The 14,362-nt window shown below is 56.1% G+C and overlaps 1 protein-coding gene across 1 annotated transcript in view; it reads left to right on the plus strand.

The window, feature by feature from the left end:
• SND1 (staphylococcal nuclease and tudor domain containing 1) overlaps window positions 1-12,909 on the plus strand; it is a 410,120-nt gene extending 397,211 nt beyond the window's left edge. Inside the window, exons 18-24 of the mRNA XM_088018648.1 lie at window positions 3,029-3,170; window positions 6,598-6,721; window positions 7,614-7,683; window positions 8,687-8,800; window positions 10,352-10,555; window positions 12,146-12,190; window positions 12,297-12,909. Coding sequence (XP_087874774.1) covers window positions 3,029-3,170; window positions 6,598-6,721; window positions 7,614-7,683; window positions 8,687-8,800; window positions 10,352-10,555; window positions 12,146-12,190; window positions 12,297-12,362 — 765 coding nt within the window. The 3' untranslated portion in view covers window positions 12,363-12,909. The remainder of the gene's footprint in view (window positions 1-3,028; window positions 3,171-6,597; window positions 6,722-7,613; window positions 7,684-8,686; window positions 8,801-10,351; window positions 10,556-12,145; window positions 12,191-12,296) is intronic.
• The last annotated feature ends 1,453 nt before the right edge of the window (window positions 12,910-14,362 follow it).

Here is a 14,362-nt window from a genome sequence, read left to right on the forward strand (position 1 = left end):
AGGGGTCTTTGGGTTTTCCTTGTCATCACCCCGTGGGTCCAGGCCGAGGAGCACCCCCTGGGAATTCCCAAAGACAAGTTCCTTGTCAGGGATCTGAGCTGAGAGAGCGCTGGGGACGGCTGTGGGGAAGTGGCACCTTTCTGGCATGTGCCTGCCAGTGTGTCTGTCCCCTCTCTTCCCCAGTTCTGCAGGGGACAATAGAAGCCAATATGGGCAAAATGTGTCCTTGTTCTAAGGGTGGGCCAGGCTCTCAGCTGACCCTCTCGTTCCCAGCAAGAAGCCATGTAGCCAGGCTGCATTTACCAGCTTGCCAAGGCCGCTGGTAGCCAAGTCCCCGGGAATAGATGGTCACCTCCATCTCCCGAAGGAAAGCTTCAGAGCTCTCCTATTTGAGGGTCCCAGCCAGCGTTCTCTTAGAAATGGAGTTCCTTTATCTGAGGAGCAGCTCTCCACGTCCTACCAACCGTTCGGCCACCTCGTGCTTCTGGTGTCTTCTCACCTTGGGAGGCAGCAGGGTACCCCCTACTGTGCCCCTCCTACCACCCAGTGAGCTGTGGGACCTTGTCACAGGACTGGCCCCACTAGTCCCCTCCTGGTGGGAGCTAGAGGCCTACGGGCCATCCCTGAGGCTTTTGTTTGCAGCCTTGACCTCAAGCTGCTGCCCACCTGAGGCAGCCAGAAGAGGAGCTCCACCCTTCTCCCCGGAGGAGGAAACCTGATGCTGTCACCCAAGGCGCTTTCGCTTGAGGAGTCCTTAGCAGTTTCTGCTCTCACCCTGTCAGTCTGTTCCCAGTTCATCAACACTGCTGAGGAGCCTCCTTCCCCACAGTGCAGGGAGGCAGGGCGGGGTTAGGATGGAGCCCAGAAGTGCTCCCAGGCTCAGGCCCCCTCTGGAGCAAGCGCAGGGCTCTGTCTCTCTGATGTGCTGCCTGGGTGCTGGGAAGGTAGGGAGCAAGAAGAGCGAGATGGGCGGGTGAAGGGCCCACTGACGGGGGGGTGGGGGGTGGTATGCAGACAGATTGGAGGGGAGGTGCTACTGGAGCAAGGAGCAGAGGACAGACTGGCAGACTGGGGTGGGGCGGGGGGGGGGTGGGCTTCAGCTCATTTAAGGCAGTGCCGGCAGTCTTGTGTCTCAGAAGCAGTGAGTCCCATCTACACGGATCCCAGGGTGGCTAGGAGCGACAGACTGAGTAGTCCCTGCCCTGGGGAGCTTCCAACTGCGGGGCCCAGGGAGAAAGTCTACCTCAACAGGAGGTAGGCCTTAGAACCAGAAGTCACTGTGGCCGTCCTCCCGAAGTGCATTCAGCAGTCTATGCCATGGCCTCCTGTTGAAGAGGCCCTTTCACAGGGAAGTCCGAAAGCTAGAGACCCCCTTCGGCAGGAGTCTCTGAGCTGATTGCCTCCTTTCCTGTGGCCACCAGGCCTGGGCATGTGGAAAGCAGAGGTGTCTGGATGCTACTGAAGAGGTAAATAGCTGTGGTGGGACTGTGTGTGGAGTAGGTGAGAGGGGTCAGGAGCTGTTTGGGTTAGAGTCCAGCCCCAAAAGGCAGAAGGTGAGGCTGGCAGAGGTTTGCACCCAGGCGATGTCTCTCCCATCCCCCTCAGCCACTCTCTGGCGGCCTCCCCCAGGCTCAGCCCCTGTTGCTCATCCCAGTTCTCAGGGCCCTGGCCTCCCCTTCTAGTGGAAGAATACACCACATTAAAGGCAGGAGCATGGCCTCTGCAGGTGTGACCCAAGGGAGTTCAGTTAATTCTGACATTCCTGCCCTTTGGCTGCATTCATGTGCTGTCCAGGGGTCTGTGGGTCAGCTGAGTGATCATGGGGTCAGACTAGCTCCTCTTGCAAGGGAAGAAAAGGAGATGCAGGAGGCATATGGCTTGACCGAAGTCAAACATCAAATTAAAGGACAGGAGTCCACATCTCCCGCCCACAACTTTTCCCACTGCTCAGTGCTGCCCTCTGTCTCTAGAGGCCCAGTCAATGTCAAAATGCCCTCGAAGATCTCAAGCACCCAGAGACCTGGGTTCAGATCCTGCTTCTAGCAAGCCTGGGTGCCTCGGGTTCCTCATCTGTAAAACAGGGTAATGTTAATACCTAGTCCAAGGGTTGTCGTGAGGATTCAGTGAGTTACTACTTAGAGAATGTTTAGAATGGCACCTGGCACCTAGGAAGCGTGTAAGTTTTGGCTAGTACTTTTATCACCCCCCTGTTCTTATGTGTCTGTGGGACCCCGTGTATGGTCCCGTCCCTCACCCCCTTCTCAGTGTTCAGCTGGACAGGCTGCTCTGACAGGCTTCACTACTGGGATAATCTCCTGGCCGCAGTATTGGACTTGACACGCTGTCACATCGAATCAGCTTCTGAGCTGCTGTGGGCCTGACAGTGCAGGGCCAGGGGAGGAAGGGAAAGGCGAGGGTGGGCTTCTGAGCTGGGGTCAGAGCAACCTGACTGAGGTGAAGACAGAGAAGTTGCTGAGACAAGGCATTCTTGAACAGTGATGAGCCCGCCCCTCCACGGCCCAGGGCTGTCACTTGGAGAGCCTCAGGAGCACCATGGCCCTGGACAGTGCAAGGGCATGGAGAGTTCAGAGTGACCCCTGCGGAGTGGTGTCGGCGGGGAGAGGTGGGGACCCAGAACCACAGCAACACCAAGGTTCTCACACTCGGGGGTGCATGAGGATTGCCTGGGAGCCGCTGTGGCTTGTTTTACTTCCTCTGAGTGCAGTTATAACAGATCCTAACTTGGTGGACCTGTATTTGGACCCAGGTTCCAGCATTTTTAATAAGTTCCCCATTGCTTCTGATCCCTGCCCAAATTTGAGAACTGATTGATCAGAAGAACTTTGTAGCACTCTCCTTATCCACTCAGAAGTAGGAGTTCTAGGGCCTCAGCTCAGTGTGATGTGAGTGTCCTGTGGTGACCACCCCACTCACCCCAGGGGTGACCCACTTGCCCAAAGCCCCTTTCCCATGTTCTGGCTGGCTTCACTTCCCAATCCCCGCCCCCCTTTGCTGACCACACGTACAGGTCTGGGCCCATTATGAGGAGCAGCCCGTGGAGGAGGTGGTGCCCGTGCTGGAGGAGAAGGAGCGCTCAGCCAGCTACAAGCCGGTGTTCGTGACCGAGATCACTGATGACCTGCACTTCTATGTGCAGGATGTAGAGACCGGTGAGTACGCTGGCCCAGCCTGCCTCCAGAAGCCCCTCGGTTCAGCAGGAGGGCGGGGCACAGCCCCCGGCTCCCAGGGGCCTCTCCCCAATAGCCTACAGGTGCTACCCTGGCCCTGGGCCCTCAGTCATTTCATGAACTGCAGATGGGCCCTGGAGTAGGGAGGCTTAGCTTGGCTTCTGAGGGCTAATGAGGTAACCCGTCTTGTCTGGGTGGTACTCTGAGATTCTTGGAGAATTGTTTTGCTCTCAGCCCAGGCTGGGTTGGCATGGGGATCTGTAGCCCTCAGAGTCTATCAGGAAGCAAGGAACAGATTGTCTCTTGTGTGGTCAGGAAGCACAAACCAGCATCACAAACCAGTAACCCTCCTCCCACTCAGCTTCCTTGGGAAGGCAGCAGGAGGAGAGGAGCCTGGGCTTTTTTCTCTGGGGTGTCTCCTTCTCTAGAGGTTACCATAGCCCTGAGTGGTAGCCAGTTGCCATGGAAACAGGCGGCACTGTAGGGGAAGTCATCCCGGGGCAGTCTTTCTGAAGGACCCTCTGTCTCCATCCTCCTCCTCCCTCCTGCCCTCATGGGTGGCGCACTGTGGCCTGGGTCACCTCAGCACACTCCTCAGGCTTCCAGAGGACAGAGGGTGGTAGAGGCCACTCTGCCAGGGGTGGCCCTGTGGTCCCCTTCTGGCTCAACTTCCCCCCTCCACTCCCTTTGCTCTCTCTACCCTTCCCTCCCTCCTCTCCTTGACACCCTGTGCAGGGAACCATTTTTAGTTGAGGGCAGAGGAAAAAGCTCTTCAAGCCGCCTCTGGGTCCAAGGAGCCAGATCCTTGCAAGGCAGAGAGGCCTGAAGATGTCACTGGCACTTGAGGCAGCCCCATGGGTGGCAGGCTGTGACTAGCCCAGCCCCCAATGCCCCCCTGCATCAAGGCCTCTCCAGATCATCAGCCTCATCTCAACCACTTCCCTCTAATGACATTTTCCAGGCAACTGGTCTGTGGCCATGTCAGTTCACCAAGAAAAACCAACCTTCCCGAGCTCTGGGCTGGCTCTACTTGGGAGGGTAAAGAGGCAGGGAGGGGTAGAGATGGGCTGCTGAGCCTTCAAGATTAAGTTCTCTTGGGGTCAGCTGCAATCCTGCTAAAAAGTGGCCCAGCACCGCCAGGTCTGGGTGGTGTGATGAAGAAAGGAGTCTTTCACTGGTGGTCCAGGCAGGAAGGAGAGCTGTTTCTGAGCACAGGAGCCAGAAAGAAGGGGCCTCAGGAAGCTCGGGGAAAAGGGAACTCAAAGAAGACCCTGCCGTACGCAGCTCTGTGGCAGGCTCTACCTGGCCTCTGGATCCTGCGGGGTAGGACTTATCTTGGGTAAGAACAGAGCCCTAAAATTCCCAAGGTTCGAGGCCTTCAGCAAGTAATCTCAGAGGCTTCCTGTGCATGCCCTGTGCTCCGCCTGGCTATCTCTGGCAGCTGTAGGGAGCCAGGACCCTGCAGCGAGTGGTGGCCAAGGCAGGAAATCAGGAAAAAAGGAACCAAAGGGGAAACCATGTGTTCTTGGAACATTGGAGAAGGGAATGAGGCCCTTGTTGGCACACTACCTGGAGGGCTGCAGTGGGATCCAGAGAACCTGACCTCGGTTGGTTCCATAAAATCCATGAAAATAAACTTAAGCATCTACAGCCTCCCTCTTCTGAAACCTTTCATCCTCTCTTGGAGGACAGCCTCTTGCCCTGGGTCTCTTCTCTTGATTAAAGCCTGCCTTCAGGAAGGATCTAATGAAATGATGAAAGCATTGCCATTAGCTGTAAATGACCAGCCAGGCTCTGTGCAAGGACCTGTTTGCAGGAGGCAAGGTCTGCTTCTGTTGCCTTGGAGCAAAAAAAAATAAAATAAAAAATAAAAATAGACCAAGTATATAAAGAATTTGTGTAGAGGGTTTACTGCTGGCTGGGGGAAGGGCAGCTGCTTCCTAAAAGTCCCTGTTCCGAAACCAATGCTCATGAATACTGGGACAGTGGCCCATGCAGAGGCCCAGGAATGGACACATCTTTGTGCACATCTGCAGAGTGCATCTTCAATATAGTTTACTTCTTTTTTTTTAAGATTTTATTTACTTGACAGAGAGCAAGAGCATAGGCGGGGCAGGGTGCAGGAGTCTGCTTCTCCCTTCTGAGCAGAGAGCCCAATGTGGGGCTCGGTCCCAGGACCCCAGGATCATGACCCAAGCTGAAGGCAGATGCTTAACCGATTGAGCCACCCAGGCGCCCCAAATACAGTTAAATTCTTAAGTACCCTGCATGCATCAGGGATTTTCTAGGCCTTGCAAGAGCAAACAGAACCAAGTGAGCAATGGTCTGTGCCCTGAAGGAGCTCACAGCGTAGTGGCAGAAACATAAGCCAGACAAGGAACATACAGGGCCAACTGTGACAAGTGTACCAATAGCCAACATGTGTTAGGCACCTGTTACAAGGTGGCTTTGGGCCCCGGAAGTGGAAAGAAGAACCCCATACCCATGCCACACGAACCAAGCTACCCTCACCGAGAGCAAAGGGGGCACAACGGGCCTGATGGAGAGCTAGAATCGGGGCCAAGTTGGATGGAAAAGTGAAGTTACTGGGGACTGATGCTTAGTAGAGTGGGGGCGGGGGACACAGCAGAAAGGAGCAAGGGAGGGAACCTGAGAGGACCCTGGATGGTGCCAAACCTGGTATTACCAGCTGACAAGCAGCAGGAACTCAGGATTCAGGAAGGACAGGCTGAGAAGGAGACGCTCTCCCTGCCAACCAAAGAGGGCACTGAGTTGGGGCGGGAGGTTGGAACCCCAACCTGGCAGTACCAAAGTTTGCTTTTGCACGTACTTCACATGGTAAGCAAGGGCAGAGTAGTCAAATTTGAATATACTGAGATTGGGCCCTGCTCCCCGAGTTGCTCCGCACCTTCCGTGGCTCAGAGTCTTGAGGCCCTTTCCTTGCCCAGGGTTGTATGGGGCCCGCCGTTCATCTCCGTGTTTGCCCTTGGGAGACACTGGCAAAGAGTGACTGCTGTCAGTCATCACTTCTGTGGCCCAGGCCAGGCCAGTCCTTGTAGGAACGGGTGTAAGCTGGCCCGCTCCCACCCTGGACGAGGCTGGTTGGCCCTGCTCCACATCCCCGCGCTTCATCCACCTCCTTAAGTGGAGCCCAGGAACATTCCCAGTGGCTTCCACAGCCCTGGCCAGTGACTGGAGAGCTGAGGTTGGAAGGAAGACTCTGTGCCTCTGCGGCCTGAAGTGTCAGCAGGTCCCTGTCCCACTTTTGAAGACAGCATGAGCCTCTTGAGCTGAGGCCACAGGGGACTTCCCTACAGAACAGGGCAGGCCAGTGCCACAGGCACCCTACACAATGCCACATCTTGCCTGCTCCCCAACCCAGGACTCACTCCCTCTTCCTCCCCTGCAGGCACCCAGCTGGAGAAGCTGATGGAGAACATGCGAAATGACATCGCCAGCCACCCTCCTGTCGAAGGTTCCTATGCGCCCCGCCGAGGAGAATTCTGCATTGCCAAGTTTGTCGATGGAGAATGGTAAGCCACTTGGACCCGAGCAGAGCAGAGTCTTAAGCAGGCGCGATAGCCGGTCTGTCCTCAGGACACAGACCTGCGGAGCTACCTAGTAGACTTCAGGCATTTGCCTTAGCAACCTGATTTCCACTGGGCGGTGGTGGTTGACCTTGGCCGGCTCTCCAGTGTGGCCCTCTTCATTGCCCGCAGCCCATCTGGGGCCTGTGATTTGCCAGCAGCCCAGTCAGGCTGGAGCGTATAAGCAGTATCTCTCCTCATTCTGGGAAGCTCTACTGGGGGAACCGTGCCTGGCTGAGACTCTCTGACATAGCCCTCACCACACTCAGGAAAAATGGTGTCACATAGGGTGGGGAGGGCGGAGGCTGGTTCTCAGTGAGCCCAGACCAGCCGCCCGGCCCTCCACCCTGCCTGTCTGGGACATGAGCAGGAGCACTCACAGGCTGCAAGAAGGTCACTATGTCTGATCTACCAAGAGTAGGGCCCATGGCCTTCCCTGGGTGACGGAATGACTTGGATGTGTTCCCTACCGCGGCCTCCCAGACAGATCTGCCGGCTAATTACAGCTGCTGTCTAGTGTGCTGGCTTTAAACAGCAGACATCAATCTGGTCATTAGTCTTGTTGCTTTATGCCCCAAGGACACATTAATCTGCTCCACACGCTCCCTTCTCCCTCCCTCTGCTCCCAGCTGTGCTCTGATTCCATTAGATGGTGGCCACAGCGCCCCAAGCCTGGGCCTTCATGGAGTCTGAGAACTGCCCTCTGTGACACCCATGGGTGTCCACCCTGAGCCCTGGGCAGGGAAGTGTCGTGCCTCTGCCCTGCTGTCACTAAGGCTCCAGGGAGGCCAGACTCGTCAGGGCTGTGCCTTGAGCTCTGCCCGCGCTGCCGTTGCAGGTACCGTGCCCGAGTGGAAAAAGTCGAGTCTCCTGCCAAAGTGCACGTCTTCTACATTGACTATGGCAATGTGAGTGTGGGGGACCTGGAGGTGGAGGAGTAGGCAAAGGAGGGGCCCGCAGCATAGCAGTCCCTTAGGTCAAGTCCCTGTGAGCTCTGAACCCCTGACTGACAGAATGGTGAGCATGTAGGCATCTGTACTGTTGGTGGAACAGGCCACTGGACTCTGAGACGTCTCCTTTCCAGGCCCCAAGGATGAGTGCCCAGCCACACCCATGGCTTCTCGTCTTCTGCCCAACTTCTTTGAAGAGAGGGTCCCTGGAGGCCATCAACACCCCACGGCTCCTGGTCTTGCTTGACCAGGTGCTTGTGTGCTGATCCCCAGCTCATCTCCAAACCAAGGCTTGCTAGGAAGTCACAAGGGGGCAGAGTGACTAGCACCCTTGAGAAAAGCCCCCTTGGACTGGGCCTGGGAGTCTGTTAAAAATTCTGGGAGATTCCCTGTGGGCACAGCAGCAAGTAGGAGAGAAAGTTGTAGTTCAGAACCATGCTACTCCTGAGGTGCTTGTCCGCTCTCCTCAAGGACTAGTGTTGAGGGTCGAGCAGAAGCCCAGAGTTGGGCCGTGCTCCCACCTTGCCAGCAGGGGATACACAAAAGAGGTCCTGCCCATGTTGCGGGACTGTCGGGACCCTTGTCTCCGTCTGCTTTCCCTGCAGAGCTCCCCCTAGCCTCTGGGAAAGTATTCAAGGAACCCATGTCACAGAGGGAAGGAAGGCATTGGAGAAAAATGGAAATAGTGGTTAGAGACCAGTGACCAAGTTGATTATTTTACTAGAGCCACCAGGTGTGCCAAGCCCAGGCCCAGGTTGAGAAGGTGTGAGCCACAGCTGCCCACCTGCTGCAGGGGCCAACCTGGCACGTTCCCCCACAGCATCACTGACTGGGGCTAAGTAGGAGCAAGTCGTGGTAGGGGCCTGAGTTAGAATTCCAGAGGCCTGGCCATAGCAGTCGTCCTGTGAGAGCAAGGGGGCATCGAGTGTGTAATGCTCTTGGCCTGACATGTCCTCTGCAGAGGGAGATCCTGCCGTCTACCCGCCTGGGGACCCTGCCACCTGCCTTCAGCACTCGTGTGCTGCCTGCTCAAGCCACAGAGTATGCCTTTGCCTTCATCCAGGTGCCCCAAGACGTGAGTCTTCGCATCTCCCTGTGTCCCTCCCTCCCTTCCTTCCTTCCAAAGGGGGCTGTCCGATGACACTCAGCCACTGGTGCAGCCCTAACAGGCTGCCAGGAGATGGAAACACTGACCAGACCAATGTCTGTTAGTGACAGGACCTAAGAGATGGGAGTGACCAGGGAAGTTGAGGGAAGGTACACAGAGGAGGTGGCATTGGAACGTCTGAGCTGATTCTTCAGATGGATGGGCCCAGTGGGCCAGGGCACTTGGGGCAGAGACTGGTCCACACAGTTGGGAGTCCAGGACCTTGTGGGCAGTAATAGGAGAGGAGAATGGAAAGGTAAGTCAGGTCCTGGCAGGTGGGGGCAGGGTTTTCAGTAGAGGCATGACATGGTCAAATCTGGTTCTGCAAGTTCCTTCAGCGGCCATTGTCGGAGACTGGGTGGAGTCGTGGGAGATCATGGCAGTTGGAAGTCCAGGCTAGAGACAGTGACAGCCAAACCGGGGCCACGCCGGAGGGGGTCAGGTCTCAGCTTCATCTGGGGATGGGAGCAGGAAATGAGGAACAGAAGGTGACAGGGTTTCTTATGTGTGGCTATGATGCTGTTGGCCAAGATGCAAGAATGAGAAGGAGCAGATCAGGGGTTATGGGAGCTCCAGGCGCAGCTTGATGGTGTTCAGTTTGGAAAGCAAGAAGACTTAGAATCACGGACTGGTAGCTAAAACCATGGGTGCATACAGGGCAAGTGTGCGGAAGACAGGATGCAGAAGAAAGCAAACCTTGGCAACTGCTGGCCTTCCCCGATCCAAAGAAGAACCTGAGCCAGAATGTGCATCCAGAGAGGAGAACATGGGCTCAGGGTTGCAGAGCCACCCAGTTTCCCAAAGCGGAGAGCCGGGCCTACAGTGTCCAGCTCCCCAGGGAGGTCAGGCTTAAGGCTTGGCAGGTACCCTTGGCTTGGGCACCAGCAAGGCCCGTGGTGCTCAGGGCAGCAGTCTGAACAGCATGCATGGAGCTGCTGCTGGATGCAGGGTGCTAAGGAGCAAACGGTAGGGTAGGAATCTGCGCCCTAGAACGTTCTCTGCCTTCTCATGAAATTTGCCAAAGAGGGTGACAAAATAGGTCAAGGGGCAGTCTGTAAGGGTAGGGCTATGTAAGCGTGGAGAGAGCCTGAGAGGACAGTACGTGCACAAAAGCTGGGACTGTAAGGGGTCGCAGTGCTGGGGCACAGTGCTGCAGAGGTGGGGGTGAGGGGGCCAGGCAGCGAGTGGACAGTTAGTTTGGGATGGACACAAGCCACTTTTTCTCAGAAACCCAAGGCGGGTGGGCGACAAGGTTGGGTTATATGCAGATAGGCTTGGCAGGGAGGGAAAGAACAGGGAGAGGGAGCACTTCCTGTCCAGAGGCTGTTTCCTTCCTTGTTAAGATGTGAGCAGGAAATGAGATGCTGGCACCTGCTGGACACTTGCTTGGAAGTCCATGAACAGGACCTGGGGCCCAGGTGGCTGTCTTTAAAGCTTGCACTTCCCTCTCCCACTAACCTGTGCGTGTCTCTGCTCCAGGAGGATGCTCGGACAGATGCCGTGGACAGCGTGGTGCGGGATATCCAGAACACTCAGTGCCTGCTCAACGTGGAGCACCTGAGCGCTGGCTGTCCCCACGTCACCCTGCAGTTTGCCGACTCCAAGGGGGACGTGGGACTGGGCTTGGTGAAGGAGGGACTGGTCATGGTGGAGGTGCGCAAGGAGAAACAGTTCCAGAAAGTGGTACGTGATGTGGGGGCAGGCTGCGAACGTCTCCCCCCACTACCACCACCACAGAGGGGGCTGGGGCTGCACCAAGAGCCGGTGACGGAGCAGGGAACCCTCCGTCCTGCTATTCCTGCTGGGGAGAGATAACGGATTTGGGTTTGTTGGGGTTTAAAAAAAAAAAAAAAAAAACTAATTACATCCCAAATTAGTTGGCTGCAGGCTTGGCAGAGAATGCAGCTATAAGCTAGAGTGGGAGGTGTCCCTTTGCAGTGCCCTCAGGTGGCAGGCTGGAAAGGGCCACAGCCTGTCACTGCCTCTGCCCACCTTTATCACTTCCTTCTCTCTAACGTGCAATTCCCAAGTCTGGAGCCAGCCGCTGGCAGGCAGTGCCCCCCGGAGCCAGACTCAACTGGGACAGGGGGCCTAAGGACTGCCCCTCCAGCCCGTCTGAAAAGCCCCCGGCACGTGGAGCTGGGCTGGGCCTGAGTCTCCCCATCGTGAGACGAGGAGGGTGCCGCGGGCTGCGCTGCTTCACAGGCCGGACCATGAGGGGCCTGCATCCGACACCTGGGGACCACCTGCACTGTCTTCCTTACTGAGCGTTGGGAGTTGGGACGGGCACCTTGCTCTCAGGACGGGCTGGTGGGAAGCCTGTGCCCATGCAGCACCCAGCTGCTCCCCACGCTCCCTCTGAGAGGAGAGGTGAGAGCGGCAGTGCTGAAAGCCCCGTTCTCTCTCTGTTGTGCCTGTCGCTTCACCTTGTCCCAGGCCTCTCTCTGGCGTGCGGTCTCTGGGTCTGTGGCACTGGTTGTGCAGGGTGGTGATTCATTTGGAACAAGACCCCAGTGTGAATTGCTCTTCTGTCTCCTCTGGACAGGAGAGGCGTGACACCCCTAGTCCTCTCACTTAGAGACCCCCCCCCGCCCCGTGTCTTGAGATTGCCCTAGGAGCTAGCGTTAAGTTTTCCTGTAGACACATGAGATCTCACTGTGTCCCCTTGAAGCTACCCGTAATGTCTCCGGTGTCTAGAATATTCCTTTGCCCAGTATCTGAGATAAACACCCTACAAGTGTTCATTCATTCTTTGATTCATTCTTTCAGCAAGCATTTATTGAGGGCCTACATATTTCCATGAACAAGAGACATTTCTGCCCTGTGGAGCTTACATTCAAGCATGAGTTGACAAAAACATATGTACTAAATCAGTGAAATTGACTGATAGGAGATAAATGCAACAGAAAAAGAGAAAATAGAAATCAAGGGAATCAGGAGTGTGGGGGAGGGGTGATTGGCATTTTTAATGGAGTCATCTGAGGCTTCATTAAGATGGTGATGCTTTATCGAAGACCTGAAGGAGCGGGACAGGTGGCCAGGTGGACCTGAGAGGAAGAGCGTTTCAGGCAGATGGAACGGCCAGCACAGAGAGTCAAGGAACAGCAAGGAGGCCAGTGAGACAACACACTTGGGATTTCACTCTGGGGGAGCTGGTGATCCGCTGAGCAAGGGCGTGATGCAGACCAGACCCAGGCAGTCTCCAGGGTCATTCCGGCTGCTCAGTTGCAAATACCCCCTTTGTGACCTCCCATTCTTCCCTTGTCCCTCCAGATCACAGAGTACCTGAATGCCCAGGAGTCAGCCAAGAGTGCCAGGGTGAGTTTGTACCTCAAGGATTCCAGGGGGAGCTTAAAAAGAGGGCTTAGTCCCGGGGTCCCAGCAGGTCCCACCTCCCTCACGGTCATTTTCTGCCTTCTCACAGCTGAACCTGTGGCGCTATGGAGACTTCCGGGCTGATGACGCTGATGAGTTTGGCTACAGCCGCTAAGGAGGGAAGCGGGTCTGGCCCCCAGCCCCACTCACACCAGTACCTCCTCCTCTGCAGGGAGGGTGTTTTCAGCTCCACACCCCAGATCAGGGGTGTAGATTGGGTCCAGCTTTGCTTCAGTGTATGGAAATGTCTTGTGGGGCGGCATCTGGGCACAGGTGGGGTGGGGGAGCCCTAGGCTTTCAGGGGCAGGCCGCTGTCTTCTGAGATGACAGGCATTGCCGTCCACAGTCTCTTCCCGCTGATACTGTGTTTTTATTTGGGGGTTTGGTTTTTCTTTAAAGTTGTCCTCAAATCAGGAAGAAACGTGAAAGACTTTGTCCTAATGTAGGGCATGATCCTGACACCCAAGGCCAGCTGCCAGTTGGCACCCCACTTCTATCCCAGATTGCCCCTCTTCCCAGCTCTCTGTCCAGCTGTTGATTATGTGATTCCTCTGATGCGTCCCTTCGCAGATGCCAGCGTGTCTACATCTGCCCCTGCCAGCCCTCCCCATTTCTGTATTTAAAGCTTTCGAGGCCCAATAAAATAGTACCTGCTGTCTGCAGCCCTTATTGGTCATGGTGGAGTCCAGAGTGTGGGATCTCGACAGCCCCAGCAGGAGGAGACTTGGGCACTTGGATGAGCCTCAACACAGTCATCTGCATACCTGGCCTCAGCCCTAGAAACCTAGCCAGTCGGGGAAGCAGAGCAGTTCTTCAGAGTCGCAGGCAACTCCTGGGGCCTGGGAGGCATGATGGCACCGTGGCCGTCGGGCAGAAGGCTGGAGATCTTCTCTTTTAACTCATCATTCCAGACCCCCACTGCACATGGCCGCCCTCCAGGACCTTGGAGATTTCGAGCGGCTCGGCAAGCAGTTCCCCAAGACTGGCCACACATGGAAGGCTGGGCTCGGTCTCACCAGGCCCCTGCAGAGAGTCGCCGGTACTGTTCTTTGCCAAGTTCTGCCAGAGCCCCAGCAGGGGGCCAGAGGGAACTTTCCCTCTCCTGCTGTGGCTGAAGAAAAGATTAACACCAGATAAAACTGGTACAACATGGGTTCAGGATGGGGGCCTCAGTGCCTGCCCCGCTCCCTCCACAGTGTGTGTTCGTTGGGAAATGGAGCTGGAGGACAAGGGTGGGTCCAAGAGCGGTCACGGCTGCTCGCCAAGGAGACCGTGTCTCTCCAGGTAGCTCCTGCTCTGTCTGACTTAATGAGGTATCCCCCAGGTCCTCGAGGTAGAGCTGGCCACAGAGCTCAGAAACCCCAGGCCGCTCCTGGAGGAGGGGAAGGCTCAAGAGCAGCCATTGTGGTGGAAGTGAGGAAGCTGTTGTGCTACTGGGGGAATGCCCGGGAGAGAAAGTAGGTGTGTGATGGCGAGGTCAGCACAGTGTCAGGGCATCTGCCTGTTATCCTCAGCCCCGCAGCCTTATCTGTGCAGCCCGGCCCTTCCTAGGCACATACTCCTGTAAAACATGGCACACCTTCCTGCGGCCCCACATTCAACCCCCCATTTCCAATCTGGGATGGTGCTCCAAGCCACCATATAAGATCAGTCCTTTGACGTTGGGGAAAGTTGGGAGGTGGTGGGGCCTGGCTGGCCAGCTCTCATCCCTAAACCAAGGTCCTAGGCCCCAGAAAATTCTGGTTCCTGGCAATTCTGCTCCTACACCCACTTGTTGAGGCCCAGAGTTCACATGGGGTTCTACTGAGAACCTGTCTTTAGGAAAAAGGATATGTGCTTCCTGAACTCGGGGTGCATTCTAGCTAAGGGGAGAGGTGCATGAGGCAGTGGTGTCCATGCAGCTCCAGAAATCTGTGTGCTCCCTTCCTCTCAAGGACTCCCGTTTCTACCTGCCCGGGAATCCCTCTGGGTTAGCCAGACTGAGAGCTTACGGTCCTCGAATCAGACCCTTTATGGTCCAGGAAACTATGTTTACCATGACTTCGTACAGCCCCTAATGGGGCCCAAGAAGTCCGCAGGAGTGTGAAGGTCCCCGTCTGTCTCACTCCTGGAGAA

Source organism: Eumetopias jubatus, unplaced genomic scaffold, assembly GCF_037043125.1.
Source record: "Eumetopias jubatus isolate StellerSeaLion01/CBP00866 unplaced genomic scaffold, mEumJub1_p1.0 scaffold_14, whole genome shotgun sequence".
Lineage (NCBI taxonomy): Eukaryota > Metazoa > Chordata > Mammalia > Carnivora > Otariidae > Eumetopias > Eumetopias jubatus.